General features: G+C 39.5%; 1 protein-coding gene across 5 annotated transcripts in view; it reads right to left on the minus strand.

The window, feature by feature from the left end:
• cenpe (centromere protein E) overlaps positions 1-14,515 on the minus strand; it is a 110,442-nt gene that overhangs the window by 49,661 nt on the left and 46,266 nt on the right. For all 5 annotated transcript variants that reach the window (XM_033017917.1, XM_033017918.1, XM_033017922.1 and 2 more), the window contains exons 20-26: positions 13,333-13,461; positions 11,610-11,717; positions 9,557-9,734; positions 4,759-4,913; positions 4,039-4,242; positions 3,168-3,336; positions 870-1,000 (exon numbers count right to left, since the gene is read on the minus strand). In XM_033017917.1, the coding sequence (XP_032873808.1) occupies positions 870-1,000; positions 3,168-3,336; positions 4,039-4,242; positions 4,759-4,913; positions 9,557-9,734; positions 11,610-11,717; positions 13,333-13,461 (1,074 nt within the window). The remainder of the gene's footprint in view (positions 1-869; positions 1,001-3,167; positions 3,337-4,038; positions 4,243-4,758; positions 4,914-9,556; positions 9,735-11,609; positions 11,718-13,332; positions 13,462-14,515) is intronic.

A 14,515-nucleotide genomic window follows, 5' to 3' on the forward strand; every position in this document is an offset into this window, starting at 1 on the left:
AGTATTGCGTTCAGGAACCAGCCCTCCCCTGTGATGCCGTACCCCCCAATCTCTACCCCCTCCCTTCCCTCTCCACCTCCCCCCTCTCTCTAGCCGCGCCTGTGCAGATTGGGGTTATGCGTGAGAGGATAGGGCAGGCGATGGGGTAAAGGGAGCGAATTAATATTAATATAATATCAAGGGGGGGGGTTAGTGTGTGTGGGGTTGCTTAGCGTGTATGTGACGCCCAAGGCCGCCTCCCCCTCGCAACCGGGGAACAGACTCACGGATCTGCACTTGGTCTGGTATACTTTTAAAACTGTGTGTGTGTGTGTGCGCGAGCGCGCGTGTCATTTTGTCTTTGAAACGTATCTCCTCTAAACCAGACGCCAAAACGGGGAAATTTTTACAGATTACAGTAGCGATTTACCTTCTGATTTTAGAAATTCACTCCTCTGTAAATTTGGTCATCTCCCCAGATTTTCAATAAAATTGTTCACAAAACGGACTTTAAAAAAAAATCAAACTGCTGCCCAGCTGCGGACGTCACAATGCCCTTGCTCACATTGAGGGGACGGGACCCAACTAGTCAGGGGTCTAATAATCTATATTTAGGGGTTTAGTAATCTATATTTTTCCCAAATCAATGAATAGTCACGGTCAGGAAAATGACCGGAAACACCAGGACATAAAATTCATTTTTAACTTAGATATCATCTCAGAAGAAAGACGAGTGTCATGTTTATGGAATGAACAGAGGAATAAATATCAATTTACAAAACATTGATATTAGCCAATCTAGACTTCCTAAAATGAATCTTAATTTTGTTATGTTCAGTACATTAATCAAGGAAGTTTGAAGCAAATTCAAGTTGCTTAGTTAAACATACCTTTTCAGGCCTGGTTTGTGACATTGTCACGTCTTCATTGGCTTTTGTTAAAATGTGCAATTTAGTCATCAGCTCTTCTTTTTCATTGTTAAGTATTTCAACTTTTTCTGACATTTCAGAAAACATATTATCTGGTAAGAAGGAAGCAAAGGGTGAATTGCATTTCGAAATAACAAAAGTTTGTTTATATACCACGCTTTACTTTATTCCATTGCGCGATTCCTATTATGATGAACATGACATTTTGTTTTGAGTGGAAAATATGCTGTATGCATTATTGCTGCTACATATCTAGTTAACAAAGCAATTATTGTAATATGAATTGTTTTGAAATGTTCAGGTGTAATTAGATGTTGTAGAAATACAATTATTTTCATAACCATCCCAACCCCTCCTCATAGGTGAAACAATGCCAGTAATAGTTCAGGTTTCAAGAGGTGACGTTATTGATTGAATGCAATGGTCAGTCATGATACACAATTATGGGTTTGCCAAGGAGATATGTGCCTCCACTTGCAACCTCAATTTAGCTGATACTTCTACCTCAATTTAGCTGATACTTCTAACCACTGTACCTGAATGCATGTTCACCTGTTGGCATGTCTTTCGTGCAATAGAAACATCTCAATGACAATGGAACATATTACAGTCCTAAAGCGGATTGTTAAATTTTAAACTCAAACATCTGTCATCTAAAATCTTCCCACCAAAACTATACCAAACTAATGGTACGTTATATCTCCAGCCAATAATTATTGCTACAGGTTCTTGGGCCCACCAAAATATTCCAACTGGAATTTAAACTGGAGGTGGTGAAGGGAGGGATTAAGCCAGAAAGGGTATAAAGAACACACACTATAGAATTTAACATAAAACATCCCCACACAGCATAATCAAAGTTTCCCACTGTGTGGGAAGGCACCAAAGTCAGTCTCTTCCTCCACTGTTCCTCGTGGTCAGGGCCTCCCCAAGCCCTCCGCAGTTGCAGCTACGGGCGGCCCGATGTCCAGGACCGCTCGCCGGGGTGATACAAGTCCGACGTCGGGGCTGCGGGACATCCTCAGCGGCGTGGACACCAGAGTCGGCCCCCTCCTACCGGAGTCGGCGGCTTCCAAAGTCCGCAGGCCGCGCCGGGTGGAGACTGCTGCTGGCGGCCCTCTGCAAGGTGCCCCAGGACGCCACGATGTTGTTCAGCGCCGCCCGCGTTGGAAGCTCTCCGCACCAGAGCTCCACGATGTTGGAGCAGCGGCCCAACGCTCCGGAGCTCCAAACGGCGACCCAGGTAGACATCACTCGCTCCGCGGTGACTCCAGCGCAGCGCCGCCGCTGTAGCAGCCCTGGTCCGGTTCCCGGTCCCTGGCAGGAAAGGCCGCTCCGATCCAGCTGGTAGGCCGCGAGGTGGGGGGCGAGGACGCGACTTGGAGAAATTGTCGCGTCCCTGCCAGGAAGAGACTGGGAAACGGTTTCCACCTTACCCTGCCCCACATAGAAAAGTTAAAGTTTCCCCCTAAAACAAACTTTAGACCAACTAAAAATAAAAAAAAGATTGAAGGGACAGACAGGCTGTAGGTAGAGGCTGCTGCAGTTGACTATACATTCCCACTATAGCTTCATTCAAAAATTAAACTGAAACTCTTAGATGGTGCACACATGACTCAGAGGCAAAAGTAATGATCTGATTCTACAACCCAGGGTCACATGCTGTTCAAACTGGACACAGCTAGAACAAGGCAGCTACCCTAATAAAGCTCTCCTGCATTCAGTATACCAAGTGACAAACATGTACCCAAATTACAGCTGTAACTGGCCAACTTCAAAATAATAATGCCTTGTGCAAGACTGGCCAGATGGGACAAAAGTTACTATCAAACAACTGAGGCATGAAAGCTCAACTTCCAATAGATGACAATTTTCTTTTCCTTTTTGACCAACATAATCAAATCTTAATCCATTTATCAAGCTCTACCTCACAATGTAACTCAATTGCAACAACCACACTTAAAATAGCAGATCAGGGGCAGATTACAAAAAAATAATTTGAACATCTATAATCAAAATCTTGGCATTGAAAAATCATCAAATTTAAAATAAATGACTCAGAAAGCATCATATTGTTTGTTGGAATACAGACAATTTGTGAACATAGCACCCTACCCTCCTTAATTAATTATACTTTTCCCGAAGTTAAACTATTGGCAAATGAAAAATGTAAAATATTATTTCCTGCAATGACATGAATCGCAAAATCCAAAGTAAAAATTCTCAATGTAATAATTCATAAAACATAATTAATCTCACCCAATTCCTTTTTATTCACAACCTCCAGCATTAGTTGTTGCTCCAGCTCTTTAACTTTACATTCTTTGTCTTCAATATTATGCTGAAGGTGTAAACATTTAACTCTCTCTTCATCAAGCTGTGAGCAGTATAATTCTAATTCCACTTTGAGCCTTGCCTGTACTTCATTCTGCAGGATGCACAGGAAACATGGAGCAACGAATCAAACATGTTATTTTCTGAAAACGTACAGAAATGTCAATTGCTATTTCAACCTTCTTGAAATGCCGGAGTACTAAATTACCCACACATATACACTTTGCTAATATCTCTCTCAAAACAAAAATGTTAGCCTATGTTTCAAATATGAATTGATAAAATTACAACTCCTTTCAAACTAATCCATATATATTTAGCATACGCTCATTATAGCCACCTCATTACTGATTTATGAAGAAAAATCCATTTACAAACACGTAAGAATTTCATTGTCCTATCTGGAACATATGACAACAAAACACTCTTGACTCTTGTCTTGACATTTCTATATTACAGTTTATATAGCAATTCCCAGGAAGGAAACAGAAATGACTTAAAAAAAATAAATCAAATTAACCATAGGAAGCTTTGGCTAATTTGACAAATTAAAGACATTGAGTTCAGAGACAAGTTAAGCAGGGCAATGATGAAAATGCCATTAGTATTTTTACTTTTCAATAGAGAGGTGAACATCTATTGCTGTTTGTATTTTCTACTGCATCAAAAAAGGCCTGTTCTGTTGAAAATAAACATTTAATTCCCTCAAGAAGAATACACAAGAGTTCCGGATGAGCTGTTTCTTTAAAATAATGTAAATGACTTAACATTTTATCATTTCTCAATTTTGTTTTACCTGTTGCTCAGCTTTCAAATTGTCCTGATGATCCCTCTCAGATTGAAGGCTCAGTAATGCTTCTTGGAATTTTTCTCTTTCTTGACCAATCAATGACATTTCTTTCTGCAAGCTCTCAAGTTGCTTGACATTTCCTTCTCTGTCCACCAACAAGTTATCACGTTCAGCGGTAACATCATTCAGTTCTTCTGTTAACTTTGACACCTATATGCACATTTAACAATAAACGTTCTGTCTACCATGTTAATATAAACTCAGCTTTAGAGCCTCCAATTTCATTTGCAATCTTCGAGCCTTTTGTGTTAGTTCATGGCTTCACTTGCCCAAAGGTTGCAAGAACCAAGCCTTTAATCATGCAAGTACATTCTACACTTGCACACCTGTAACCCAACCATCAATTTTCACTAAATCTACCCAACTTGATTTCGCCTCAGGTTTTTTCAAAATGTATTTTAATTTTAATTATAACATACTCTTCAATAGAATAGTTACCAGGAATAAGTTAAATGTTATTACTCATACAATGTCTTCAGTTAGGTGAGGGGAGTGGAATTAAAATTTGTCATCGGATTATGATAATAAAAGAAAGGAGAAAACAGGAAGTCTCTAAATTGACCAGCACAACAATAGTTATTGCAATTCAAAACTTGGACCCGAGGGTATGGTATGTATCTGTTCTTCCTTTCCAATGTAGAGGTAAAGAACTAATTCTACCTTTACCTGTTTTTCAAATTCATCTACTTTTTCTGGCAACATTTTTTCCTGAGATAAAATGACCACTTCTTGATGCAGACTAATATTTTCTTTTTCTGCTTTTTCCAATTGTTGTTGAAGATCAGCAATGTTCTTTTCCAGATAGCAACGATCCAATACATCTAAGATCAAAAAGAAAAAAAACTGCAGTTTCACATCTTTCCACAACCATGGATTTAAATATAAAAACTAATGTTCTTGTTCTTGCCACAAGTACATAGAAAAAAAGTTGGGTGTCCTTCTATAAATACATCCACTATGGTGTGCAGTTCTGGTTACACCACTACAGGAAGGATGTGCAGGCTTGGGAGAGGATGCAGAAGAGGTTTACCACAATACTGCTTGGATTGGAAAGTATTAACTACAGGAAGAGGTTGGACAACCCTGGATTATTTTCTCTGGCGTGTCAGAGGCCGAGGGAAGACGCATGTTAGAAGTATGCAAAATTCTGGGAGGCATAGATAGGATAGACAGTCAGAAACTTTATTTTGCGGGTGGAAATGACAAGGACTAGAAAGCATTGCATTATGGTGACAGGGACAAAGAGATGTGATTTTTTTACACAGAGTAGTGGGTGCCTGGAACGGTGGAGGCAGATGTGATATGAAAGTGACATTTAAACAGCTTTTGAATAGCAACATGGGTATTATGTATTATATGCAGGCAGGGATTAGCTTAATTTAGCATCATGTTCCATGCAGACATTGTGGGCCAAAGGGCCTGCTCCAGTGTAGTACTAAGTAGAATTGAAATAATTATAGGTTGCTCTAACTTCAAGTAATTAACATTTCACAGGAACGGAGTGCCACAGTAAATTATGAAGTGGGATGGAGAGGAAACAAAATGAGAAAAGGAAAATTACGAGAACAATTCCCGTTTATGGTTTAATCCTGATAGCTTTTTTTTTTTTTTTTTTTTAATATATATAGTAAAATTACACAACTCTTCAATTCTTTGTCATCAAATTCTTTATTTAGTCTCACTCCCTGCATTTCTTCGTAGATTTCTACTAAACATATATTCAACGTAACATTTAACATTTTAAAACATCTTTTCGCAGTTAATGGGAAGGGGGTTATGGGGGAGCCAAAATAAACTGTAATGTTAGCATTTGTAACCTTAAACCTCACTAAACAAGGATGTGTATTTAACTTGCAGATCAGCATTATTGATAATGAAATTAGTTATGTTAAATAAAATTCATGAAACAATGGAACTGGCTGCAAAGTAGCACCAAAACTAGAAGATAATTATACTGTCAGCAGTTTAAGTGGAATAAAGCAGCCCAGGATTACGGGCAGAAAACTGAAATGGCAGAAGAGTTGAATAGGTACTTCGGATCTGTCTTCACTAAGGAAGACACAAACAATCTCCCAGATGTACTGGAGGACAGAGGATCTAAGGGGGTAAAGGAACTGAAAGAAATTTTCATTAGGCAAGAAATAGTATTGGGTAGGCTAATGGGACTGACGGATGATAAATCCCCTGGACCTGTTGGTCTGCATCCCAGGGTCCTCAGGGAGGTGGCTCTAGAAATAGTGGATGCATTGGTGATCATTTTCCAATGTTCAATAGATTTAGGATCAATTCCTGTGGATTGGAGGATAGCTAATGTTATCCCACTTTTCAAGAAAGGAGCGAGAGAGAAAACAGGGAATTACAGACCAGTTAGCCTGACTTCGGGGTGGGAAAGATGCTGGAGTCAATTATTAAAGCGGTAATAATGGGGCATTTGGATAGCAGTAAAAGGATTAGTCCAAGTCAACATGGGTTTATGAAAGGGAAATCATGCTTGACTAATCTTCTGAAATATTTTGAGGATGTGACAAGTAAAATGGATGAAGGGGTGCCAGTGGATGTAGTGTATCTAGACTTTCAGAAAGCCTTTGATAAGGTCCCCCACGGGAGACTGGTGACTAAAATTAGAGCACATGGTATTGGGGGTAGGGCGTTGACATGAATAGAAAATTGGTTGGCAGACCGGAAGCAAAGAGTAAGAGTGAACGGGTCCTTTTCAGAATGGCAGGCAGTGGCGAGTGGAGTGCCGCAAGGCTCGGTGTTGGGGCCGTAACTGTTTACCATATATATTAATGATTTGGAAGAGGGAACTAGGAGCAACACTAGCAAGTTTGCAGATGACACAAAGCTGGGTGGCAGTGTGAACTGTGAAGAGGATGTTAGGAGGTTGCAGGGTGACCTGGACAGGTTGAGTGAGTGGGCAGATGCAGTATAATATAGATAAATGTGAGGTTATCCACTAAGGCGGCAAAAACAAGGGGGCAGATTATTATCTCAATGGGGTTAGGTTAGGTAAGGGGGAGGTACAGCGAGACCTGGGTGTCCTTGTACACCAGTCACTGAAAGTTGGCATGCAGGTACAGCAGGCAGTGAAGAAAGTTAATGGAATGTTGGCCTTCATAACAAGAGGATATCAGTATAGGAGTAGAGGTTCTTCTGCAGTTGTATAGGGCTCTGGTGAGACCACATCTGGAGTATTGTGTACAGTTTTGGTCTCCTAATTTGAGGAGGTACATCCTTGTGATTGAGGCAGTGCAGCGTAGGTTCACGAGATTGATCCCTGGGATGGCGTATGAGGAAAGATTGTATTCACTGGAGTTTAGAAGGATGAGGGGTTATCTTATAGAAACATATAAAATTATAAAAGGACTGGACAAGCTAGATGCAGGAAAAATGTTCCCAATGTTGGGCAAGTCCAGAACCAGGGGCCACAGTCTTAGAATAAAGGGGAGGTCATTTAAGACTGAGGTGAGAAAAAACATTTTCACCCAGAGAGTTGTGAATTTATGGAATTCCCTGCCACAGAGGGCAGTGGAAGCCAAATCACTGGATGGATTTAAGAGAGAGTTAGATAGAGCTCTAAGGGCTAGTGGAGTCAAGGGATATGGGGAGAAGGCAGACACGGGTTATTGATAGGGGACGATCAGCCATGATCACAATGAATGGCGGTGCTGGCTCGAAGGGCCGAATGGCCTCCTCCTGCACCCATTTCCTATGTTTCTATGAGAGCTCCCCCTCCCCTCACCCCACTCACCATCAACATCACAGTCACATCTGTGGAGTCTTTTAAGTTCCTGGGAATCATCATCTCCAAGGAACTTAAGTGGGGGGGGCTACCATCGACTCCACATTCAAAAAGACACAACAGAGGATGTACTTCCTGCGGCAGCTGAGGAAGCGCAATCTGCCACAGGCAATGTTGGTCCAATTCTATACGGCCATCGTAGAGTTTGTCCTCGCCTTCTCCAACATGGTCTGGTTTGACTCAGCCACCAAGCACGACATCCGGAGGCTGCAGCGAATCGTCCCATCAGCTAAGAAGGTTATTGGCTGGAACCTTCCCTGCATTGATGAACTGTACACTGCAAGGGCCAGGAAGCGAGTGGGTAAGATAATCTCTGACCCCTCTCACCCTGGCCACAAAATCTTTGAATCACTTCCCTCTGGAAGGCGACTCCGGACTGTCAAAGCCGCCACAGCCAGACATAAAAACAGCTTTTACCCACGAGTAGTAACTCTACTCAATAACCAAAAATCTGTAGCCTCCTTTTGCTCTGGTATTTAATTTAATTCACATGTTTAATCAATAATGTTTTATTATTAATGCTTAATGTTTATGTATTATTCTTAACTGTCACTGTATTCATGTTGTCACTTGTGGGCGGAGCACCAAGGCAAATTCCTTGTATGTGAATACTTGCCAATAAACTTATTAATTCATATTATTAAAGCACCCAAGTACAATGAGGAAAAGGGTTCTCATGTCCTCGATAGAACAACAGAACATCACGTAACATTCTTACTTTTCTCACAATTTAAAGGGGCATTTTGCTGACATAGGAAGTCTGATCTGAGCAGGTTGGAACTTGCAATATACTCAAAACACCAAAAACAGTAAGATTTGCTGTGGTGCTGCTTCCTCACTATTGAGTTGAACTACTATCACAGAGGATGTTTTTTTGGTGATAGTACTGAGCAATGCTTACTTGCAGGGATCAGGAAAGGCTGGCAGGGCACTCAACAGTCAGGCAACTTAGGCTCTCATAGATCGGTAATTCCTAGAGAACTTTTGCACATTGTTTCTGGAGAGCTCTGAAGATGGATGGTATTAAAAGGTTTGATGGGAAATCATAGGGCATTAGTGAGGCTGCACCTGGAGTATTATCTATTCTCTTTTCGTTATTTAAGTAATGATACATCTTTTAGATGCACACTCTTGCCCAGAAAAGGTGAATCGAAGATCAGAGGACATAGGTTTAAGATGAACAGATGTAATAGGAATCTAAGGGTTTACCTTTCACAAAGGGTTGTAAGGTTATGGAACAAGCTGCCAGAGAAGGTAGCGGGGGCAGGGACTATCCCAATGTATAAGAAACAGTTAGACAGGTACAAGGATAGGACAGGTTTGGATGGACATGGGCACCGGCAGGTGGGGATAGTACAGCGGGAACATGTTGGCCGGTGTGAGTACGTTGGGCTGAAGGGCCTGTTTCTACACTGTAACACTATGTCTAATCGAGCGTATAAGACCAATTAATCACGTTCAAATTTGCAGGATTCTGAAGAGAATTCACGAAGAATCTGAGAACGCGTTTCACCCATTAGGGATAGATTTTCAGAATAATAGATACCCATTTAAGAGGGAGAAAAACCGTATTTTCTCAAAAGGTTGTGAATATACTCGAGACCTGTGGATCCAATGAAATGTTTTCTATAAATGTCAAATATAATATTACAGTAACAATACCTTTAGGAACTTTCCCATCCAGAAGTGAAATTAGTTTGGTATTTTCACTGTAAACAGATTTCAATTCTTTCTGCAAATCAGATTGCATTTGCTTATAGCGCGATCGTTCAGTATCTAGCTTAGTGCGGTACGACTGAACATCCTTTTCCATCTGTTGATAGTTCACTTTCATTTCATTCTTCAGTTCATAAAAGTTAAAGAGGAAAGAAAAAGCAGATTTAAAACAGAATGCCATTTCCATTTGTTCATCATTATTGCACATGAGAAGCAATCTATAAATGACATTTTGATTTTTTGTAATGTCTCCAGAAATAATGTACAGCCAATGGAGATTTTTCTTTCCTTCCAAAAGCAAGTATTTTAAACTTAGACTTAGTTTCCATTAGGGTGACAATGAAGACAGCAATTTGAAAGATACATTTGGTATCGATTACATTCTAATTTACTTGATATAAATTACATTTAATAATTTGCATCTATATGGAAGTATTTGCAACCTCAGAACATTCCAAAATTATTTAATTGACTATGGAATGTTTGAAGAATAATCATTGCTACAGGAAATATTACAGTCAATTTCTATGCAATATCCCAAAATCAATATGATAATGACACGTTATCCTGTTTTAAGTGTAGAAACATGAAAATGCAGATGCTGATTTACAAAATAAAGTCACAAACTACTAGAGTAACTCAACAGGTCAGGCAGCATCTCTGGACAACATGGATAGTTGACCCTTCTTCAGACTGAAGGGACCAAACCCAAAACGGCACCTATCCATGTTCTCCACAGATGATGCCTGGCCTGCTGAGTTACTCCGACACTTTGTGCTTTATCCTGTTTTAAGTACTTGATTGAGGAATAAATACATACCTTTTTGGCAGCTACAAAACATAGAAGCCAAAAAATCATATACTTTATTTTAAAGGACGCATCTCAAAATTACTCATTTATCGACTGGAAGATAATCCTGAAGGTTGCTGGGTGAAGTTAGGGCAATCTGCATCTAAAGGTCGGAAACTGTACCCACACTGATGTGCCAGGAGGATATGGTCTTAAATTATGACACTTCAATCTGATCCAAATTCAGCTTCTCAGAGCTATTCCTCCTCCTGTAACTATAGTCCTTACTTGATCTACAGATTTGCACATAATGACCATTGCCTAGTCATCAATAGCAATTCATTAAGGATTTTGGCAAGCTTGTACAGTTTTACTTATGTTGCATCAAGCAGAGCATGATGAAAAACAAGGGTGGGATGCGCAATGATTCCTACATCCATTAGTTTTTTTGCATTCAGATCCATGTTTAAAATAAGCTGCTGATTTGGTCACCAATTCACACTAGTTCTAAGGCCTCACTTTCTCAACCACTCCTTGCACACTAGCAGCAATTTACAGAGGCCGATTAACATGCAAATCCATTCCAATTCATTTAGTTTAAAAAGAGCATGGAAGCCAGTCAAGAGTTTGTGGAGAGTGGGAGCCGGGACCTCTGTCAAGAATGGGAAGCAGGGCAATCACCACTTGGTAAGCCACATGTCAAATCCTTCGATTTCCTAATGGCCAGATAGACTGGTATTGGAGTTTGACCATAATGTGATTGCAAGGATGATATCAATTGTAAAACTTATGACTTGGCATAGTATATGAAACCAGCTTCAGGAAAAAGGTTCATTTTCTCAGTATAATTAGCAGCAGTATAATTTTCCATCTCAACCCCTTTTCATCTTTCTCATTCTCCATTGTTGCATCTTACATCCTTGTTAAATCTGTTAACCACTTGTTTTATTGTTTTGCTAATCTCTTATCACATGTCCTTCTATTTCCCAAAGTTTTGCACACCTTTTTCTCCATCTTCTCTTACATTACTGAATTTGTCCAGCACAATGCTAGTTTGTTAATTCTCTACTCCCTTCAACTTCTCAACTTCAAATTCCACATTGCGATATGTAGACAGCCAGTGAAAGTGAATAATTTGATTACTGTCTGCATCTTATTGGTCCTGCAATATTCTTTCATTACCATGATTACTCAAAATTCTTTCATTACCATGATTTCTTTGAGCTCCAAATTTTCACTTCTGAGAAAAGCAGAGTCTTTCTTTGCATCACAGGTTACAACCTCTGCATCATTCAATGACTGTTGTAGTTGTTTGATCTGAAATGTAAATCAGCAGAAAGAGTAAAGAAAAACGGTAAACTAAAATTTACGACTATTTGAAGGCACACAGCATTCTTTAACAAAGATAAATTGACAATACAAATAAATATGGGTGACCTGATGGTCATTACAGACATGGTTTTAAGATGGCCAAGGAGGTCAACTGTACACTCAGGAGATACTTGACATTTCAGAAAAGGAAAGAAAATGAGATGTGGAAGATTATTAACAACAGGCGAGGTCACTGCAGTGGTGAAGAATGACATTCCATCAGTAGCTTCAGATAGAGAATGTTTGGTGGAGATAACAAAAATGGTAAGGCAAGTCATACATAAGGAAAGTAAATAAATAACAGTAGCTTATAAAACAGGTACATTAATAACCTGAGACTATTTTCATTGCCATATAAATCAGACAAAACAAATTGGCAGTAGCCTTGAAGAATGTACATGGAATAATTTCTTAAAACTAGGTGAAGAGCCAACCATGAAAAGGCTGTTTTAGATCTGGTTTTAAGTAATAATTTCATTGCCCAAGGCCAAGATAGAAAGGACAACTAAAGCTTGGGAGAATTGCAAATTCAAATATGTGGGTAGGAAACTTGTATCTAAAACAAGAGTCTGAAACATTGATAAAGGTAATTACAATATCATGTTGATAGAGTTGTGAAATTGCAGACTGGGACGTAGATTTAAATGCAAGTTTGCAGAATAGCAGCAGATGGCAAGAAAGGCTGCACCATCTGTGCATAAGAGAAGTCGGGCATTATATTGAAAGAAAAAGCACACACTGTTGTGAAATATTTGGATTTTTGGACCAAGGTAATTTAAGTGAAAGCAGGACAAAATAAAGATGACAGGCCCAAGATAGACCCATTCCATCTCTCCAGAGATGCTGCCTGTCCTGCTGAGTTACTCCAGTTTTGTCTATCTTCGGTATAAACAAGCAACTGCAGTTCCTTCTTACACAAAGAGGGCAGGCCTATCCTTAAAGATCAATGGTTTCAGTGAAGCAAACAAGAATCGATAGAAAAAAAGTGCAGAGTAACTCAGCAGGTCAGGCAGCATCCCCGAGAATGTGGATAGGTGATATGTGTGCCGGGACTCTTCCTCAGACCGATTGTTGTGGTTGGCAGAGGGATAAAGTGGGGGAGGATGCATACTCAATAGGATGTTTACCATAAGACTGATTTTTCAAGCCAAAGTCTAGAACCAACAAAAGGCGGTAGCTATTTCAAATTACTCAGGATGTTTTCTTCAGAATTCTCCATCCAAGAGGAGGCTCAGTTGTGCATTCAAGGTACTAAAGAATTGTTGGACATTAAGGAAATAGAAGATTATGGAAATAAAATAGGAAAGCTATTGGGGTGCTGTATCAGCCATGAGCAGTGCAGCTCGGAAGCTTTCCATCAAACTGTACTATTTCTAATGCTCTCTGTGATGGCAATGTGTTCGAGCTGATGCAGTTTTGAAATGCGCAAAACAATATTGCACACAATATTTTTCATTAAATCCTCAAATCAACCATGTAAAATTCTACTATCTTATCTATTTAAAAAGGAAGTTCTCAAAAATGTAAAACAAGAAATAAAATCATAATGTCGCACCATTACCTGGATCGTTAATGTCTCAAGATCTGTCTGGCCATCTGAAATTTCTTTTATTTGATCTAGCCGCTGTTGAAGAACAAGGCGACTCTGCTCCTGGTCTTTTAATTGTTTTGTTTTTGCCTTTAGTTCAATCTATTAAAAGAATTGATGCATTTTATTAAGAATTGAATTACTCATGACTAGAGACAGGATGTTTAGGCACTAGGAAACTCTGAAATGGGCAGGCAAAAAGGCATAATAAAATCACAAAAAAGGCATTTATTGACATTTGTAAAAAGGCATTTATTTCCACCGCCAAAATATGGTTAAAAATAATAAAGGTATACTACATTAAATGACAAAAGTTGCCTGTTTGCACATAATTACTAGCATTTTTTTCAAATTATCTGGTTTTAAAATATGCTGTCTGTCAGACAGAATATGCTTCAGTTGTGAAAAACTTATTTCTACCCCAGCTGAGGTCAGTGGTGCGTACCCGAAACAAGCTACAGACTCTATACTCATATCAAAATCTTGTGCATTACAACTACCTTTAAGAACTTTATCTATGTTTTGTATTTCTTTAAGATCATTGTTAGCTAAAATCACACTCACATTTTCCTTGTATGTCTTTACCTACATCGCCAAGAACTTTACGAATATCGTCAGTTACTTTGTTGAAAACCTGCAAGTTATTCACTAATGTTTTGCCACATTTCTCAAGGGAAGTGATAGCTTGTGGGAAGTTTGCAAAATTGGAAGCAATAAACACAAGATTGCGGTGGAGGGACTTTTTCTGCATGATTTCACTGACGATCCTGACTGCAGCAGATTCTGCTTCGTCAAAACAGTTGTCGATTTATTTTATCTTTTCAAAATTTGAAGCATAACAGAGTACAGCAGAGAGCCATGTGCCACACCTAGCCAAAACGGGCGGAGGAGGTAGCGGAATCTCGGGTGCTATTTCCTTGACCAACTGCACACGTGACGGTACTTTGAGGAAGATTTTCTTGACATTGGAACTAGAAACAAGCTACGTCTGTGCTTGCCAAGTCTATGAAGCCCTTGAGCTAAGTATATCAAATGCAACATTTTGGGGAATAAAACTTTAAGTCACAAACAGAAGTACATTCTCATGTTTTATACCTTCTGGCCAAAGTACAGCGTAAAGATGTAAACAACTGAGCAATAGTTGAGCTGTTTGACT

This window comes from Amblyraja radiata, chromosome 3 (assembly GCF_010909765.2).
Source record: "Amblyraja radiata isolate CabotCenter1 chromosome 3, sAmbRad1.1.pri, whole genome shotgun sequence".
Lineage (NCBI taxonomy): Eukaryota > Metazoa > Chordata > Chondrichthyes > Rajiformes > Rajidae > Amblyraja > Amblyraja radiata.